At 41.9% G+C, this 19,627-nt stretch overlaps 1 protein-coding gene across 6 annotated transcripts in view; it reads right to left on the bottom strand.

Annotated features, from left to right (window-relative positions):
* PRKN (parkin RBR E3 ubiquitin protein ligase) overlaps window positions 1-19,627 on the bottom strand; it is a 1,277,841-nt gene that overhangs the window by 964,557 nt on the left and 293,657 nt on the right. For 5 of the 6 annotated variants that reach the window (XM_038394015.2, XM_043511264.1, XM_043511262.1 and 2 more), the window contains one exon: window positions 19,098-19,261. In XM_038394015.2, the coding sequence (XP_038249943.1) occupies window positions 19,098-19,261 (164 nt within the window). Of the gene's footprint in view, window positions 1-19,097; window positions 19,262-19,627 lie in introns of those variants that run through there. The other variant, XM_043511263.1, reaches the window with a different exon arrangement.

Below are 19,627 nucleotides of genomic sequence, written 5' to 3' on the forward strand. Positions count from 1 at the left end.
CCGGTTTCTCTGCTTCCCTGCTGTGAGCCATCTACAACCTCCTCCTCCTCCTCCTCCTCACCTTCCTCCCCCCCAAAACCCGCTTCCGTGTTCCTCCCACTCCTTGGACGGAGTCAAAGCCCAGGGTTGGGGTAGTGGTGGCTGCACCCCCTAGAATGGCATGCAGCTCATCATAGAAGCGGCATGTCTGGGGCTTGGAACCGGAGCAGCCGTTTCCCTCTCTGGTTTTTTGGTAGGCTTGCCTGAGCTCATTAATTTTCACGCAGCACTGCTGCAGGTCCCTGTTATAGCCTCTGTCCTTCATGCCATTGGAGATTTTTTCAAATATTTTGGCATTTCGTCTTTTCGAACGGAGTTCTGCCAGCACGGATTCATCTCCCCATCCAGCGATCAAATCCCATACCTCCCATTCGGTCTATGCTGGAGCTCTTCGGCGGTTCTGGGACTGCATAGTCTCCTGTGATGATGAGCTCTGCATCGTGACCTGTGCAGGTGAGCTCACCACGCTGGCCAAACAGGAAATTAGATTCAAAAGTTCGTGGGCCTTTTCCTATATACCTGGCCTGTGCATCTGAATTGAGAGTGCTGTCCAGAGCGGTCACAACTGAGCACTCTGGGATAGCTCCCGGAGGCCAATACCGTCGAATTGCGTCCATAGTACCTCAAATTCGATCCGACAAGGCCGATTTCAGTGCTAATCCCCTCATCGGAGGTGGAGTAAAGAAATCGATTTTAAGAGCCCTTTAAGTAAAAAAAAAAAAAAAAAGGTCTTCATAGTGTGGATGGGTGCAGGGTTAAATCAAGATAACGCTGCTAAATTCGACCTAAACTCATAGTGTGGACCAGGCCATACACACAAAGAGATACAAGGAGATTAAATCCTGTGGTGTCCTGAGATATGAACTCATTCTGAGTTGATCTTCCTCCATTCGTTTCTGGAGACTGACACTGAAATGCTCACCAATCACTAGTGCATCAATCCTTCAGAAAAACAGGAGAATGAACCTTCATTTGCATTCACTTAAATAAATGAGATCTGCAACGAGTTCCACAGCAAGTGAAAGCTTCTGGAGATGCTGCTTTTATTGTCTCTGTAGTGATAAAGGACGACATTTACAGAATGGTCCTCTCATACGTAAGTGAACAAATCATTGGAGGTATATGCAGAAGGCACTAATAAGTTTGTGTTTCTGCATTCTGTTTCTACACTCTCCGGAAGAATTAAACATATAGTATGCACAAAGGGCCAAATGCTTGCAAATACAAGTTTTGTACGGCTAAATAGGTGCATGAGCATATTTTGAAAACTGGAACCGCCATATCAGTTTAAATTCTCTGTGTCTTCTTTTCTATAAGACATTTGGAGCACACAAGAAAGCTGAGTGCACTAGTGAAGTATGTTGCCTAATTCTTCATATACCTTCCTTAATTACATAGTATTAACTCACAAGATTCAAATACAGTGTGTTTTCTTTTTAACTTGTAATTTTGATAATTCTGAGCATATTTAAGTATTTCTTTTTTTATTTTGTTGCTGCTATGTTGGTGAATGAGATCCATCCAAGGAAGCGCTCAAGTTTGAAAAATGAACTGGAACATTTCCCAGGTTGGTTCTCTAGGTGATAATGTTCTTTGGATTTTTGTTAAATCTTCTACTTATTTACTTTCTTTCTTAGAAAGATGCATTCAGTAAAGTTCCATTCCATTTAATAACAGAGAAGCATCACCACTTTGTAAAGAAAGATTTCGAAACTCACCTGACAGCTCACATAGTGGGTCACAGTTGCCCTATTGTCCCTTTTGATTGGGTCTCTGCAAGCTGTCACACCTCTTTTTAATTTGATATTACGCTCATCTCTTGGCTCCTTGAACTGTGGGTTTCTATCCATCTTCTTACATTTTCCTCAAGTCACCTTACATTACAAGTTATATTAATGTACTGCAGAGTTGCAGTTCTATTAGTCACCAGAAGTTCTTTTTAAAAAAGAATTTTGAGCCACTCAAAAATTTGAATTTTGTTTAAGACAAAAAAGATTTAAACACAACATCATCAGTGGTCCCTGAGCTCATCTGCTTCCACAATCCTAATCCTCCAACTTCTCTGATATTCACTCAGTTTTTGTTGTTGCTTCTTCAACCATCTCAAACATATCTTACCCTCCAGCTGAACCAACAAAAAACAATAGGTACTTTCACAAAGACCATTTGCAAGGATATATATATCAGACAGGCAAATTTAATTCATTCCCATCTACAGTACAATGAGATATATTTTAACTGTACAATTCTGACAGCAGAAACATTAAGATCTTCTGAAATTGGATTAATTTTTCTTTTACTGAAACTCACCCACTCTAATATATTTCATGCTTAAATGGTAAAACAAAATGCTTATGGTATTATGTGTTAAATAAACTAAAATAGAACCTCTATTTCCAGAGTGTGGAGAATGATGTATGAATAAAGGCTAAATGGTACTTGTGAAAAAGAAAAAAGGTCACCAGTACATATAATTTTTCTGTACGTACACACACATATATAGCATTTATCTGTTAGCCACCAACAGTATGCTTGGAGCTGTACAAGACAAAAATGTTTAGACTGATATGGGAAAGGTAGAGAATATAAGACAATGTGATGTAAAAATATTTTATTGGCAAGAGTTTGGCTGTACAGCAAACAAATTGTGAAGTCAAGACGAGATTATCCACCACAACACAGACTCATACCAATAAAATCTTTTCTACCACACCATACCATCATGACCTTTTATGTCAAATAGTTTACACAAAAACTGTGTTAGAAATGTTTTAAGATTTTAAAAAATGTTATTGGTATTCCCTTTCATATCGCTTCCCCTGTAAAACCAGGAACTTTGGTACCAGGAGCCAACTGTATAGGCCTTGAAAGAAGAGAAAAATAGAAACTAATATTTCAGAAATTTCTAAGAATAATTTACAATAACTTAACTTGAGAGAGAGAGAGGCGGGGGGGGGGGGTGTTGATATTTTAAGATCCAATATCTCAAATATGAGGTTATTAGATAAAACCAAATAAACCAAGCTGAATGCTTAGCATACTCCAGAGGCAAACTTCACAAAGTTTTGCTGTCCTGAAATATTTGAGTCAAATCCATGCTCACCCAGAAACCTCAACAGGACTTCCTGACTCCTCCACCAACAACCTACCCGCACAGCTATTCACTATGATTCTAGCTCCCTTCCTCCTTACAACTCCCACAATACATCCTCTAGTTCCTTCCTTCCTCTAAGGCTACACTACACATCACTGGTGGAAACATGTAGGGTATCTGTAACTATGTGCTACAGTGAAAATCCTACTGTGTCCACATTGTGGTGTGTAGCTACATACGTCAATGAAAGGCTCTTGCAAGGAGAAAAAAAAGCAAGGAAAAGCTTCAGCAGCTCCATGTTGCCAGAGCTTTTCACTGTGGGGAGAAAAGGCTCTGGCAGTGGGGAAAGCCTCCAACAATGGGGAGCTGGCAGAACCTTTCCCTGCTGCCTCCAGCTGCTGGAGTCTTTCCCTGCAGTGGGAGAAGGCTCCAGCAGTTGGGAGCCACTATGCCCTTTCCCTGATGCTCTCCGGCTGCTGGAGTCTTTCCCCACTGCCAGGGTCTTTCCCTGTGGCAGGAGAAGGCTCCAGCAATGGAGAGCTGGTGGCCCTTTTCCTCACTGCCCCAACACTGCTGGAGTCGTTCCCTGTGGCAGGGGGAGGCTCCAGCAGCCAGTTATTTTCCTAAGGAGGAGAGAGGCAATGGGAAGGCCACAGGACACTACACTGCTAACGATAGCAATGTAGATTGGAGGCATGACTTGGGCATGAACAGAATGTGCACAATATGTATTCACATATGTAACCACAGCCTTCAGTCATGCCTTTACTCACCTAAGCCATGCCCCACTAGCTACACTGCTATTTATACTTATGCTAAGGGGACTATGCATGTATGTACTCTACACGCTGCCAAAAGTAGCATGCCATATAGACATAGCTTTAGTCCTATCTCTGAATATCTGCAGGGCCAAGCAGATCTGCTACCCCCTCTGCTAGCTGCAACCCAGAAAGCAGAGGATCTAGAGTTGCTTATTTTGTATCCTCTGGAGTTTCAGAAGCTCAGTAATAATTTTACAGTGCAGCTAAAAGGGAAATCAAAAAATGTCAGAAAGTTTTAGCTGAGTGCCAACTAGGGAATGGCAGACCTGCTGGGGGCCCCAATATTTTTAGAGCAAAGAGGAAAAGGAGACTGAAATGAGACAAGGACAGACTATTTCAGTTTGGACTTGGTTTGAGCCTGCGATTGTTAACATGTGTCAGGGTGGAAACAAGAAAGTGTTTAAAGAATTGAACTGGCCGGGAGACTGCAATGGCAGCTGGAAAGAGGATCAGGTATTGAACTGTGTGGAAACAAGCTGGGAATATGGATTAGGTATGAGTAGCAGTGAAAGCAGGAAAAACATGGATCAGTTCAGTCGAGAAGAGGGTTGGCAACTGGATTAGGTAGGAACAGATGGAGCTCTGACAACTTACACTAGCTGAAGATCCGCTGCAGAGAGAACAAGAAAATCAGTTGGATAGAGAGAGCATATTGAGATACAAGCGGTGAAATCCTGGCCACACTGAAGTCAATGGCAATAATCCCATCGATTTATTTAGCCCATTATTTCACCCAGAGGGGGAAACATACCCAATCTGACTCAGACATGAAAAGAAGTTCAGAATATGAAGGTTACTTTCCTGTAATAAGGGTTCTTCGAGAGGGACTCTGCATAGTCCCACTCATGGGATGCTCCGACTGGTGCAGCCTAAACAGTAGAACTCTAACTAGCAGTACCACTGGAGTGCTCACACACCTCCTTCATCCCTCCCCTCAATGAGCATTGAACGTTCTAATGCAAGGGTGTACAAGGGATGTGACAATCTAGCTGCCTCAGCTCCTTCACCCACAATCCTTTTTCGAGGTAGTGGGAGAAAGGTGGGCCAGGAGTGTGAACATACAGGGTCCATATTAAAGAGCCCTGGTTGCAGACAAGTAACCCTGTTTTTTTTTGAGTGTCCTCTCATGAGACAGATTAACAAAACAGTACTCTTATCCAGAATAGTGAGATCACAGAGTCCTATCTGAATACAGACTGCAGAACTACCTTGTCAAATTTTCCATCAGATCTAGATTCCAAATTGAACAAACAGTGTTTAGTGAAAGTATGGATTGAACTCCATGTTGCTGCTCTACATATCTCTATTAGAGGAATGTGTCTTAAAAAAAAGCCATAAAGGCTGTCTTCGATCTAGCTGAATGTGTTTTAATTTCCTGAGGAAGAGACAAAGATCACCAATTTATAAGCTTCTTGAATACAAATCTAATCCATCTTGAGAGCATTTGCACAGAAATAGCTTTATCCTTATTCCTCCTTTCATGCACAGTAAACAATTCTGGAGATTCTCTAAATCATTTAGTCACATCTAAACAAAAGACTAATGCTCTTCTAACATCTAGCGTGTGGGCAAGTCTACACTACAAAATTAAGTCGACCTAAGTTATGTCAACATACAGCCACCACAGTAATTAAATGGCTTTTGCATATCCACACTATGCTACTTGTGTCAGTGGTGCACGCCCTCACAGGAGCGTTTGCACCAATTTAACTTGTACTCTGGGGCATTGCAGGATGGCTTCTGAAAGGCAGCATCAGTTGATGTAAGCAATGCAGTGTCTACACTGACACTGTGTTGACCTAACTACATCAACCTAAGTGCTACGCCTCTTATGCAGCATAGTGGGAGAGTTACATCAGTGGGAACTACATTTTACTGTAGATGCTTGCAGAGTTAGGTTGACGTAAGCTGCCTTACATCAGCCTAACTCTATTGTAGACCAGGGCTATGTAAGTTAGCTTCTCCATCTCGAGTATGAGGCTCAGAAAAGAACATTAGTAAAATAATAGACTGGTTATAAAAAAAATCTGAGGCCATCTTTGATGAAAACCTTGAGTGTGTATGGAGAATTGCTATATCTTTATGAAAAACAGTAAATGGTGGCTCAGCCATTAACACAGAGAATTAACATACACCCTGTTGAAGTGATAGCTGTGAAAAAACAGTCTTAATAGACAAATGGCACAATGTATAATTTCCCAAAGGTTCAAAGGGAGGTTTCATCAATTGTGAAAGCACTATGTACAAATCCCAAAATGGCACAGGGTGTCCTTTTGGAGGATAAAAATTATTAAGACCTTTTAAGAACCTTTTAACTACATCATGAGTAAATATTTATTTACTGTCCGAAGGTACATGGTATGCTTATATATCTGAGGGGTGAACCCTCACTGAAGATAGTCAAAGACTCATTCTCTTAAGATACAAAAAATATTCTAATAGATAATTAATGGGCGCTGTATATGGCTCTATATCAGGGGTGAGCAAACTTTTTGGCCTGAGGGCCACATCAGGGTTCCAAAACTGTATGGAGGGCCGAGTAGGGAAGGCTGTGCCTCCCCAAACTGCCTGGCCCCACCCCCTATCTGCTCCCTCCCACTTCCCACCCCCTGACTGCGTCCCTCAGAACTCCCCACCCATCCAACCCCCCAACTCCTTGTCCCCTGACCACCCCCTCCTAGGGTCCCCTGCCCCTAACTGACCCCCCCGGCATCCCCCCCATCCAACTCCCCCGCTCCCTGACTGCCCTGCCCCGACAGGCCCCCCAGGACCCCGCCCCCTATTCAAACCCCCCCAAACCCCTTTCAGAATGTGGCCCTGCGAACAGAGGAGGAGGACTCAGGAGGAGCAGGGGCAGCCAGAGAGAAGTAGAGGTTTCCCCTTCAAAGCGCCGCTTCTCTTTGGCCAGCTGTGTGGCCGCCCGGTGCTCCTCCTGAGTCCTCCGCCAGCGTTCGCGCCACCCGCATTGCCCACCTGCTTCCCTGTGGCTGCAGGTGAGCCTCCCTCCCTGATCTCCCCTGCACCCACAGTGCAGCCCCCTCCTGTGCTGGCTGCACAACGAGCTGAGGCTGCAGAGGCGGGGGGACAGCTGGGGAGGGGCCGGGGACTAGCCTCCCTGGCTGGTAGCTCAAGGGCCTGGCAGGACGGTCCCATGGGCTGGATGTGGTCAACGGGCCATAGTTTGCCCATCTCTGCTCTATATCGTACATGGAAACCCATCATAAAAATCTTTTTCATTTATGACTAACAAATTATAACCGAGTTAAAAAAAAGAATTAGATAAATTCATGGAGGATAGGTCCATCAATGGCTATTAGCCAAGATGGTCAGGGATGCAACCCCATGCCCTGAGTGTCCCTAAGCCTCTGACTGCCAGATGCTGGGACTGGCTGACAGTGGATAGATCACATGATAATTGCCCTGTTCTGTTCATTCCCTCTGAAGCACGTGGCATTGGCCACTGTCAGAAGACAGGATACTGGGCGAGATGGACCATTGGTCTGACCCAGTATGGCCATTCTTATGTTCGTATTTTCATGGGGACTCTTTCTTTGAATTTAGCAGTATATTTCACACCTCTAATGAACAAGATTTTTCTATAATTCTGGAGTCTTATTCCTCATGCCGTTAGATGAAGAGACTGAAGATTGGGGTGACAGACCATCCCTTGTTGTCCCGTCAACAAGTCTGGTTCTAATGGTTGAGGTTTGATTAGCCCTCTGGATAGGTGAATTAAGTCCAGGTACCACTGTTGTCTGGCCCAAACCGGTGCAATTAAAATTACTTTGGCTTTGTCTTGTATTATTTTCTTTATCTGTCTTTGAATGAGGAAAATGCATACACTAAGCCTTGATCCCAATTTATTAGAAATGCATCTGATATTGAGTCCTTGATTGATATTGAGTTATCACATCTTTATCTTTCCCCACATCATCAGTTCCTTAGCTCTTGCTTTTGGAACTGGCTCATCGAATCTGACACAACTGGATTTGAAAAAGACTGTCTCCTGATTCTACCACAAGAAAATGTACCCAGGATAGGCTCGAAGACCCGCTAGTCAGAAGTATCTTTCTCTCACTGACTGGCTGTTTGCAAAGAGGCTGACACCAGCAAGGACTGAGCATTCATGCTCACCATAACAACGGTGTGCTTTTGTAGTAGAATGGCTCAGGAAACAGAGTCTGAAACCATAGTAGTTTTCCTCTTTGAACCCTTCGTACTAGGAGACCGTGCAGTACTGTGTACTGAGGTGGAAGGTTTGTCCTTCTTCCCTCCAGACTCAGAGCTGATGCTGGTCTCTGAGATGTGTTCAGACCTTGTATTTGCTTGGTTCTGGGTGGTTTTCCTGACAGCACTTCTTGTAATAAAACTGTCTGTTCCATCGTTCTTTTTAGCTCATGTAAAAGTTGAGCAAATCAAGCATTTTGAAGGTGAGTGTCCGTCTCTCAAACATGCTAGGTTGGTATGTGTGTCAGATGCTGGAAAAATGCCAGACACGACACCCATATTTTAAAAAATGGGCTTTTTATTCTTCAGCTCCACCCTCTCAAAACCAAAGATTTACAGCTATCTAACAACTACTAACTAATTCTAACTATAAAATTAACTAGCTAACAAGCTACGGATCCAGGAGCTCTGGATGAAGAGAGACAATTGTGCATCTGCTTTATGCTTCTCATTACTGATTCTTTATTACAGTTTGCATTAGTGCCTTTTTTGGGCCTGGACACTTATGAGAAAACTCCTGGGAATGATAAATGACTACTAAGAGATCTCAAAAGTTGACAGAGAAATTATATACCGTTTTTGTTTTGATAACTCCCTCTAAAATAATTGGCTTTTTCTCCCCCTCAAACCCTGCTCAATGTTAGTTCCTTTAAAGTGACCTCTGCTGTCATAATGCATCATCTCTGTTCTCTTGATCTATTTTTTTTCCAGCAAGACTGTTTCTAACAAGAATACTTCTGAGTTTCCTTGTGTGTGTAAATTTGTCTGCAATGGAAACTTTGTAATCAGCCAGGACTCACTTAAGCTTCCAATAGACATTTTCAATTAAAGTGAATGAGGAAGTTCTTATTAAAAAACAAACAAACAAAAAAACAGATCAAGCACCCAAATCATTTATCGACTATATGTGTGTGTAAGCTTAAAAATTACAAATAAGCATATAGTAAAGCCAAATATTCTGGACTGTCACGAGCTGTAACAATTTGAATAATTCACAATTTTTTTTTAAAAAAAATCACAGAATCATATAGAAATAACAGCAAGAGACTACGATAATATAATAAATATCCCCGTTGGTGCAAGAGTATTCCCTACAGTACACTATTCTAGTCTAGATGCAAAGGTTCCCAGGCTTTGAGGTTTCCACCACTTCCCTTGAGTATCAAATCCTCAGACAAAAACTTCTCACTCCTAAGAACATTTTATGGATATTAAGTCCCCATTTTCCCTTTCTTAATTTCATCTCTATACTATCTGTGTACCACATTAAATATATCCCCTCCATCTTTGGTGTTAGCATTATCCAACTATTTGTCAACTGTTATGCTCCCACTTTAGTCATCACTTAACCAAATACACATATTTAGTTCTTCCAACCCCATAATGGTGTGTGTGTGTGTTTGTTTTTAAGGCACCAATTTACCTTTTATTTTCTGGTTATGAGGTGCCCAAATCTATGTATTAGTGTAGGCTTAACTCCCAGAGCTATTTAGAGAGGAATTTACCTTCCTGCTTTATAAGGTGATGAGTCTGGGAATGCAGCCCAAAACTGCACTGGGTTTTTTTAACTGCTGCCATATCACATTACAAACTTATAGAATTTGATGTCCACTCTCTTATCACTCCTATGCTTCTTTTAGTTTGATTATTTCTTATATTTCTTTCTCCTATAAATCGCCATCATTTGAACAGTTTTTATTCAATATGTTAACTCAGGAATCTGAGAAAAACAGGGAGCAGTGAAATAATTTAAATATTTTGTAATTGTAACTAACTGATTGTACTCATTCTGAGCATGATGGGAAGGAAAGATTCTATACTCTATTGTCTGATACAAACAGACATATATGGATCAAAAACATATGCAGAGTATGTGCAATTATTCAAGTCAAATTTGCTCTGAAGACCATGAATGTCTACAACACAACTTTGATATACTACAGCAGAAGTTTATTATGACTCACTGCATCTGATACAAATCGTACTACAGCTCCTGTATCCACTTCCATCTGAAGTGGTTGGGCCTTCCAGAAAGTAAGGGACTGGGTTGTAGGTGGTCTGGCCTAGTGATCACAGTGTCCACACATCAAGGATGGCCACAATACAGTAGTCAGTGAACAAAGATTGGAGGAATCACTAGAGCCAGGATCAATAAGCAAGAGTCAGGGTCAGAGTCAGGCTGGGGTCTGAGACCAGAGATCAAAGGTAGTGCCAGGCTGGAATCAGAAGGCAACAGTCAGGGTCAGAGCCAGGCTAGAGATCAGAAGGCAAGATGTGATCAGGAGTCACAGCAAACCAGAAGTCTGTATGGTTGCCCATAAAACTTCCTGGGGCAGCTTCCAGAGTTAAATAGTGTGGTTGGCCACTCTGCCACTCTTGACTCTTTGGGTATTACTTCTCGCAAGCCTAATTGCCACAATATTTCCTGGATGTGGCTGTGCATGCCCTCTCAGTGGCAATATCAGCTGTCCTAGACTCTGCAGCCTGGGTTCTAGTCCATGGATCCTTACATTACCCCCTCATCAGGGCACCCTTCCTTTGGGTGGCACCAGCCCTGGTTTGTCTGATGAAGTTTTTACCAGGTCAAGGGCATGGACATGGGCAGTAAGTTCCCAGAAGCACTCTTCAGGACTATAGCCCTCTAAATCAATTAGGTAGTAGAGTCTTACCCTCAGCAGTTTAGAGTCAAAGACGGTGTGGTCTCCTTGGACCTCGACAAGCAGGGGTCTGTTGGGATTGGTTGGGCAAAGGGTCCTCTGTGTAAGTCTTCCAAAGGGATACATGGAAAACAGGATGTATCTTAAGGGATCAAGGGAGCTGCAATTTCAAGGTGATAGGGTTGATTTGCTGACCAATATGGAATGGTCCAAGGAACTGGTGGTCTAGCCTGTGGGACAGCCTGTTCATATGGAGGTGGTTTGCTGCAAGCTGGACCTTTTGGCCCACTGTGAGAGGTGGGCCTTCCTGGTGTTGATAGTCAGCGTACTGCTTGTAGTCCTTTTTCACATCTTTGAGGTGGTCCTTAAGCGCCTCATAAATATGATGAATTCGTTGGATTCAGTTGGCAGCTGCTAGATTTGGGGAGGCTGCTGACAAGCCTGGGTGCAAGTGAGGGTGAAACATGTAATTTGCAAAGAAGTGAGTCTATCCCATGGAAGTGTGATTGGCATTATTGTACGTGAACTCAGCATAAGGAAGGAGAGAGAACCAGTTATCTTGATGGTAGTTGAAAAAGCACCTTAGGTGTTGCTCCAATCCTTACTTCACCCTCTCAGTCTGTTGGTGGTACACAGATGAGGTAAAAGCATGAATGTTCATTAAGTAGAGTGTTTCACACCAAAATCATGAGACAAACTGTGGTCCTCTGCCCGAGGTGATAGAGTGAAAACCCATGAAGATGGATAACATTCACCACTAGGACTTGAGCCATTGTTTCAGCAGAGAGCAGGTGGTCATGGAATACGAAGTCTGCCATTTCAGTCAGTTGGTCTACAACAGTCAAAACCATTGTATGGCAGTCAGAGTCAGGGAGTCCCACTCTGAAACCCATGGTGATTGAGGCCCAAGGTCTAAGTTAAGTTTCCAGCAGTACTAGGGTGCCAAGAGGCTTAGTTTGTGGAGTGTTGGTGCATGCACATAGGTCACAAGAGTCGATATAGTTACAGACTTTGGCTTGCATACAGGGCCACCAGAAGAAACAGGAAGCTGTGCGGTAAATCTTAAGGTGGCCAAAATGGTGCCAACAGACTGTCATGGCAGAGATGGAGCACTTCTAGCCAGGGGAACCCTAGTGGAACATATATATGCCCATTGAGGTATGTGATCCTATCTTGTGTGGAGTACTGCATTTCGGTTCTGACTTTCATTTGCTCAGGCTGTTCCATCATCTCCTGGACTAAACAGATCACCCCACAAAGTGGATCCAATTAGATCAATCAAGTCTTGGTATTATGGCACCAAGGAGGTTGAGAGGTTTTAGGAGACAGGGCGGTTCTTGGTTAGGCTCTTTGCACTCCTGGTAATATTTGACCTTTCAGGATAAGTCATTGGTTTTCCCATTCCTGGTTCCCAGGTGACAGGTGATGATTAAATCGAACCAAGAGAAGAATAATACCTACATGAGCTATCTTTGGTTCAAGGCTCAAGCCTTATGCAGATATTTGAAGTTCTTATGGTTAGAAAAGACTTGCACTGGGTATTGGGTTCCCTCCAGGTGATGGCACCACTCTTCAAAAGCTGATTTAATTGTGAGCAGTTATTTATGTAATATTTCATAACTCCATTTGGTGGGGTGAGTTTTTGGGAGTAGTAGGTGCAGAGCTGCAACGCTGACATGCCTCAAACAGCATATGGCCCCAGTGGCTACATTGGGGGTATCGGCAGCCAATATGAATACCTGGACTGGGTCAGGATGTACTAGAATGGGACAGTGGTGAAAGCAGACTTGAGCTGTTCAAAAGCATGATGAGCTTCAGGCAGCCAAACAAATGTGGTGGCCTTGTAGAGGAGGTTTGTCATGGGGCCTATTTACCCTGAAAAGCCTGGAATGAACTGTTGGTAAAAATTCACAAAGCCCAGGAAGAACTGAAATTTCTGGGCGGACCTGGGCACTGCACAGCTGTGGATAGTCTCACTTTCTGGGGATCCATCTTAATGCCCACAGAGCAAGGGATATTACCCAAAAATTCTGTGGAGGATTAATGAAAAGTACATTTTAACAATTTATGTAGTCTTCCCAAGATGGAATGAACATGGTAGCTGCTCAGGATTATATGAAAACACAAGTATGTCATCGAGATAGATGCCTACATACTGGTCCAAGACATTGCTAAATACATTGTTCATGACGTGTTGAAAGTTTACAGGAGCGTTGGTCAGACCAAATGGCATTAGTAAATATTTGAAGTGCCCATAGCAGGTTTGAAAGGCAATCTTCCCTTCATTTCCTGCCCTCATGCGCACTAGGCTGTAAGCCTCCTAAAGGTCCACTTTGATGAAAATTCTGGCAGACTGCACACAATCTAGTAACCCCGAGGCTAGCGACAGGGGATTTAGCTGGATGTTGTTAGCTAGATGCAACAGTGCTGATTTGACAAGATGCACACTCTTTATCTTCATAAAAAGTTTCAAGCACATGATATGCAAACTGAGGTCCACCATTGTGAGCTTTGGCTAATATATTTTATATTTAACATATTTGGCTAAGTATTTTACACAATAGTACTGGATGATGCTTTCAGTAGATCCAGGTGATCCCTGTGATGAACTTTAATATCTAATATTCTGGAACTGCATGACAATCGCAACACAACATATGATTTCCAAGCTATTGTGAAACTGTGTCTTGATAACATTGTTTTATAGCATCACCTTACTACCTCTACTTCCTCTTTCTCTCTTTTTATTCACAATACAATCATCCATGTTGCCATTCCAGTTATGAGAATCTTCCCACTAGTTTTCAGTTATGCCCACCAGTTCACAAACCATCATTTAGTAATACTTCTAGATCTTCTTTCTTGTTCCCCATAATCCTTGCATTTATGTATAGATTAATACTGTATGTTAATATACTTATTCTTTAGTTTCTGTTTGAGAGCACTGCATCTTGTTTATTTGTGTATGTTAAAACAGCAGAGACAATACTGTCTAGTGGAAAGGACACTGGACTATCCCCAGCTCTGCCACTGACCTGCTGTATGACCTTAAGCAAGTCACTGTACCTTTCTATGCCTGTTTCACAACCCATAATTTGTTTCTCTTGTCCATTTAGATTGTAAGATTAGAGAATTTCTGTTACTATGTGTATGCACAGGCCTTTACACAATGGGGATGTGATCTCAGTTGAGGGAAGGGGTATAGACACTACACAAATAATAATGCCAGATAGTTTGAATTAGGCAAAAAAGTGTCCCTCCCCTACTCATTTCCTGTTTAGTTTGACGTTCACTTGATAAACACTACATATTTTGAACCCAGAAGGGTTGCTAACCAATCTGCTGAAATGGAGATCATAAATTCTAAACAGCCACCTCTCATCACAGCTTTCCAATCTTCCATGAACCCCAAAACCATTCTCTTTATTTCTTTGGTGCATTCAGTAGCAGTCTATCCCTTCCTTCTCTCATGCTTGGAATAAAAAGGATCTCGCATCACCCCACCTTCTATGTTTTTATCAGCTCCCTGAAACAATTCCTGATTTTTCTGAATACTCTTTCAGTGTTGTTATTCTATCACCACATCTTACTAGAATCAGTAAGAATTCCTTCAGCTAATTCCTTTTTCAAACTAATCAGTCACTTATTCTGACATCACTTGCTGTGCTGCCAGAAGGCATCTGACTGTCCAACTTCCTTCATATGACCTCAGATTTTTAAGCCCCATTCCTCACTCTGTAGTCACCAATCAGGATTACTTTTTTTTTTTTAAACACACCATGGCTGCAGTTTCACTACTTGTCTGTTAATAACTGGTTGAGTGCTTAGTAGTCCGATTCTGCTCTGTTTTGTTGAGGACAATATACCAATAGCAGGTACTGAAATTAAGTGTCTCCATACATATTTCTCTCCTGCCCTTCCTGCATCTTTTATTCTTTTTTTTTAAATGTCACATGCCTCAATTTTCCATATAGTGTGTCGATCTGCCATTTCCCTCCTTATGATAATTTCCTTTCCGTCTCCATTCAGTAACTTAATTTCTCTCTAACACACCTCAACTATCATTCCAGCTCCTCCTTCTCCCTCTTCAGAAAAGAAAAGGGGTGTACTTCATACATATATAGCCTTCATGGTCTTCATTCATAAAGTGGACAATTGTTCATGTTCCACATCAGCCACCTTGCATCCTTTCCTATCTGAAATGTTTGTTCCATGGTTAGAACTTGCTAGGATCAGAGCACTCTGTCACCACATCTTGGCAAACTTCCATTCACTGTTAACGTACCTTTTAGAAAGTTTTCTTTTTTAACACCTACCCCCATTAGTTGATGTCTCAGTCTGGCATTCAGCAATGAACTCCCACTCAGATCAAACTCCCTTTTGGTTTGGACTCACCTCTGTCATCCTTCTTTCAAGGCGGTGAGCAGAGCTCCTGTGTGTTCCATGATTCCTTGATATACCCAACTCTTTCTGCAGAATCTAAGCTTTATTTAAAAAAAAAAGTTTCTACTCCTTATGGTTGCAAAACAAACACATTATCCTTAAAATCTTTAGCTGAATATAAAGCAATGTTACATTGTTTTCATGAGTCTGCCTGAAACAATAACTCTAAGAGACACATGAATTGACCCATTAATCTCAATAGAATGTTAACTCTGAAATTGAGATGACAATGTATATTTTCCTCTCTCTCTCTCTCCCTCTCTCTCTCATTATATATATCAACAGTAAATATACCACTAGCATGTAGCAGAAGCATCCAGAAACTGCCTTCTGTTCTCAAAACCTTGGTGGTGGGGGGGGGGTTGCCTTCCTTTGTAGCATGTGGGTGCAGGTCACTTGCCAAGATTATTTGGCTACATAACACTTAATGATTTCCCCACCATTGTGTAGTCTTTGGACGCTGGTTTACATCGGTCCCTGTTATTCTCTGCCTATGCCACATAATAGTCTAGTCTCATAATATTTTGGTGTCATTTCAATTGTTGGGTTTATTGTGTGGGTGCAGGGTAGTGTTGGTGGCCTGTGATGTACAGGTCATACTAGAAGATCTAGCGGTCCCTTTTGGCCTCAAACTCTATGACTATGAACTGCCAGTTGGTTCCTTCCCAGCTATCAAAACCTCTAGTTTCAGCCCTGAAAATGTCTACAATATCTCTTTTTCTCACACATACACAGTATGGATGGAAAATGCAGGGATAGAATAAACTGTGCTGATGTATTAATCATTAGAATTCTCTAAATACTAGAAGTTTGGAATGGTACCTGAAACTGTTGTTGAACTTCCCATCTGCTACAGAAGCCAGGGGCCTTGCCAAAGAGTTTTGGTACAGCTTTCCAGAGCAATACATTTACCCCTTAACTATGAACAGCACCTCAAATGTCACCTTGAAACACAGTCCAAAAACCAGTCCTTATGGCCAGTCTGCCTTGGCCTTAAATAGATTAATGTGGGGAGGCAGGGATAGAGCTCCCACCCTAACCGTTGCATGGCCCATGTAAGGGACAGGCCAAACTTCAATACCTGTGCTCAGGGGGCATGCAGGGGGGTAATCCATACCACCCATAATAGGATGTGGCAAAGCTGAAAGGAATGGGGTCATGGTTCCCCCCACTCCTATACACTGACAGCAAATTGCTGTGGTGTGATATTGGATGTTCAGCCTGTGCATTTTCAGGAACTTCAGGAGGCATTCTACCCTCCTGAGACACCTCCTTGTGATTCTCTTGAAGTGATGCAATTGCACATCTCCCCTTGGTGTGTCTGTGCTTATTGTAAATAACTTTAAAACTGCCTTAAAATTAACCTGACCGAAGGCATCTCAGTGTAAATAAACCTGAGCTGGCAGCCCTGAATATCTGAAAATCAATTCTTCCTTTATTCATCTAAGTTCTAGGTTTCGTGTTTTACCCTGCAAAAAGTTGGGTTACAGATTCTCTGAGTAAAGTTAGACCCCAGTAACAGATTCTGTGTTTCGTCCTGAAACAATCTGACAACACACTATAATCTCAAGCACTTCAGCGTGTGTGGGAAGGTTTAGAAGCTTCTGAAAGTGTAACTGTCAAGGTTCCTTCCCCACTCTGAACTCTAGGGTACAGATGTAGGGACCTGCATGAAAGACCCCCTAAGCTTATTCTTACCAGCTTAGGTTAAAACCTCCCCAAGGTACAAACTTTGCCTTGTTCTTGAACTGTATGCTGCCACCACCAAGCGTTTTAAACAAAGAACAGGGAAAGAGACCACTTGGAGATGTCTTCCCCCAAAAATATCCCCTCAAGCCCTACACCCCCTTTCCTAGGGAAGGCTTGATAAAAATCCTCACCAATTTGTACTGGTGAGCACAGACCCAACCCCTTGGATCTTAAGAATAATGAAAAATCAATCAGGTTCTTAAAAGAAGAATTTTAATTAAAGAAAAGGTAAAAGAATCACCTCTGTAAAATCAGGATGGTAAATACTTTACAGGGTAATCAGATTCAAAACATAGACAATCCCTCTAGGCAAAACCTTAAGTTACAAAAAGACACAAAAACAGGAATATACATTCCATCCAGCACAGCTTATTGTACTAGCCATTAAACAAAAGGAAATCTAACGCATTTCTAGCTAGATTACTTACTAACTTAACAGGAGTTGTAAGGCTGCATTCCTGATCTGTTCCCTGCAAAAGCATCACAAGCCTTTTGTTCTGCCCCCTCCAGATTTGAAAGTATCTTGTCCCCTCATTGGTCATTTTGGGTCAGGTGCCAGCAAGGTTACCTTAGCTTCTTAACCCTTTACAGGTAAAAGGGATTTGCCTCTGGCCAGGAGGGATTTTATAGTACTGTATACAGAAAGGTGGTTACCCTTTATATTTATGACAGTAATACAGAACACTAAACGTAGGAACTGGCTTTTCAATTCACCTTAAAAACATTTTTGGCCCCATATATTTTCTTTAGTAAAAACAAATCACCTAAAAGCAAAGCACAGCAGTTTATGTATGATGACTATGTGCATCAACACTATCAGCAGGAGATGCACTGGAGAGTGACAACAGCAATTTGCATTCTATAGTTTCTTGTGTGTGCCCAAACCCCCTAAAGCATTTGACAAAGCAATAAATATCATACCCATGAAGATTTCTTGTAGTGATAGGATGTCAATATCATAGTGACTCTCTACAACCAGATACAGCAGCCATTCTGTGCACAGCAATGTCCCACACACAGCTGAAAACACAAGTGCCAATTAATCTGTGCTCATTAAAATAGAAAGAGTTGTTCCTGTGGGGGATAGTTTATGCAGTCACCTGAACCCTATAGAATGCACCTCATTGTTCTTTGATGTCACTGCCAGGATAATAGTTCTAACAACTCAGTAATCTCTAGTTTTGTATTGGGAGGCCGATACATACATTATTTCCAGATTTCTCAAATGTCTTAAACCTATGTTCTTATGCTTCCCCCAGCAAATGCTGCCATCTCCACAAATATCATTCATAGGAAGAAAGAGAAACTTATAAAATGAAAGTGGCAGTATTGGTAACAGTGGTAGAGATGATCAGGAAAAGAGTCTTGTTACTTGTCCTGCTATGCTCTTTTTTCCCTCTCCATTCATTCTGCATTTTATTTTTATCAGAATAGTTAATCAGGAGGAAATGAAATTCAAATATGAACTCAGCCACTTATAAATCTTTCTCCTCCTCACTAGTCTTTCAAACTACAGGTTTGTGATTTCAGTGCTTTTTGGGGAAACTTCACTGGCTACTGTGAACAGGCCTTCAAAATACTACCCCTCCATCAGCGTGTACACGCACACACACACAGACAGCAGCTGCCTTACAACTATCCTCCAGGGGTCACAATTGGGTTACAAATTCTGCACAACATGATAACTGAGCAGCCTGATTTGGAAGAATTTATTCACATTCATTCAGCTTTATTAAGATTCAATGGAATAAGTAAGGTAGAAATTGAGCAGATACAGAAATTGTGCATTGTGCCTGTAGTCAGTAAACATTTATTCACTAAGCACAGCTCTCTTTTGCTCTCTCTCTCTTATATTCTCTCTCTCTCTTCCTATCCTTCCTGCTTGCTGTTTTAATGCATAATTAAGAAGGTCAGAATTAATGAAGCAGTGTGGAGTAAAGTTCAAGGAATCCCTAGGCACTATTTATTCTATTAGATCTCAGTCATGAATGTCAGACTGGCAGCATTAGAGACAGAAGCAGTTGAGCTGGCAGCATCCCAGAAACAAAACTATCAAGGGAGACTTACCTGCAGTGTCAAGTCATTCCTAAGCTCCTTCCCTGCAAAAATCACACGTAACTGGTCAGCTGGAACTCCCTGTCGCTTAGCAACCATCTCCTTGAGCTGGCAGATGCTGGTGTCTGAATCAACCTCCACTGGGAAACCATGGCTGGAGTTGAACCTGACGAACACTGACCAAAACCAAAACATTTTAGAAAGTGAGCATTTTTCAAGTCAGATCTATTTTAAAATGGTGTAAGAGGAGGTTTTCTAATCCCTGGACTATTGACATAATGGAAAAAGTAAAATTTTAGTATATTTTTCATTTTAAAGAGAAACTTTTAATGCTGTAATTTATCATTCTGAAAGAAGGATCTGTAAGGGATTTCCTATCATATAATAGTCAGTGACCAATAAACAAAAAGTGTATGTTACCCCCGACAGCAATATTAAATTACAGTGAGCATACAAAAACAACAAACAGACTTAACTAGGCAAGATTCTGAGTAATCACTAATTGATACAATAGATTTTCAATTCAGTCTTATCCTGGGCAG

Source organism: Dermochelys coriacea, chromosome 3 (assembly GCF_009764565.3).
Source record: "Dermochelys coriacea isolate rDerCor1 chromosome 3, rDerCor1.pri.v4, whole genome shotgun sequence".
Taxonomy (NCBI): domain Eukaryota; kingdom Metazoa; phylum Chordata; order Testudines; family Dermochelyidae; genus Dermochelys; species Dermochelys coriacea.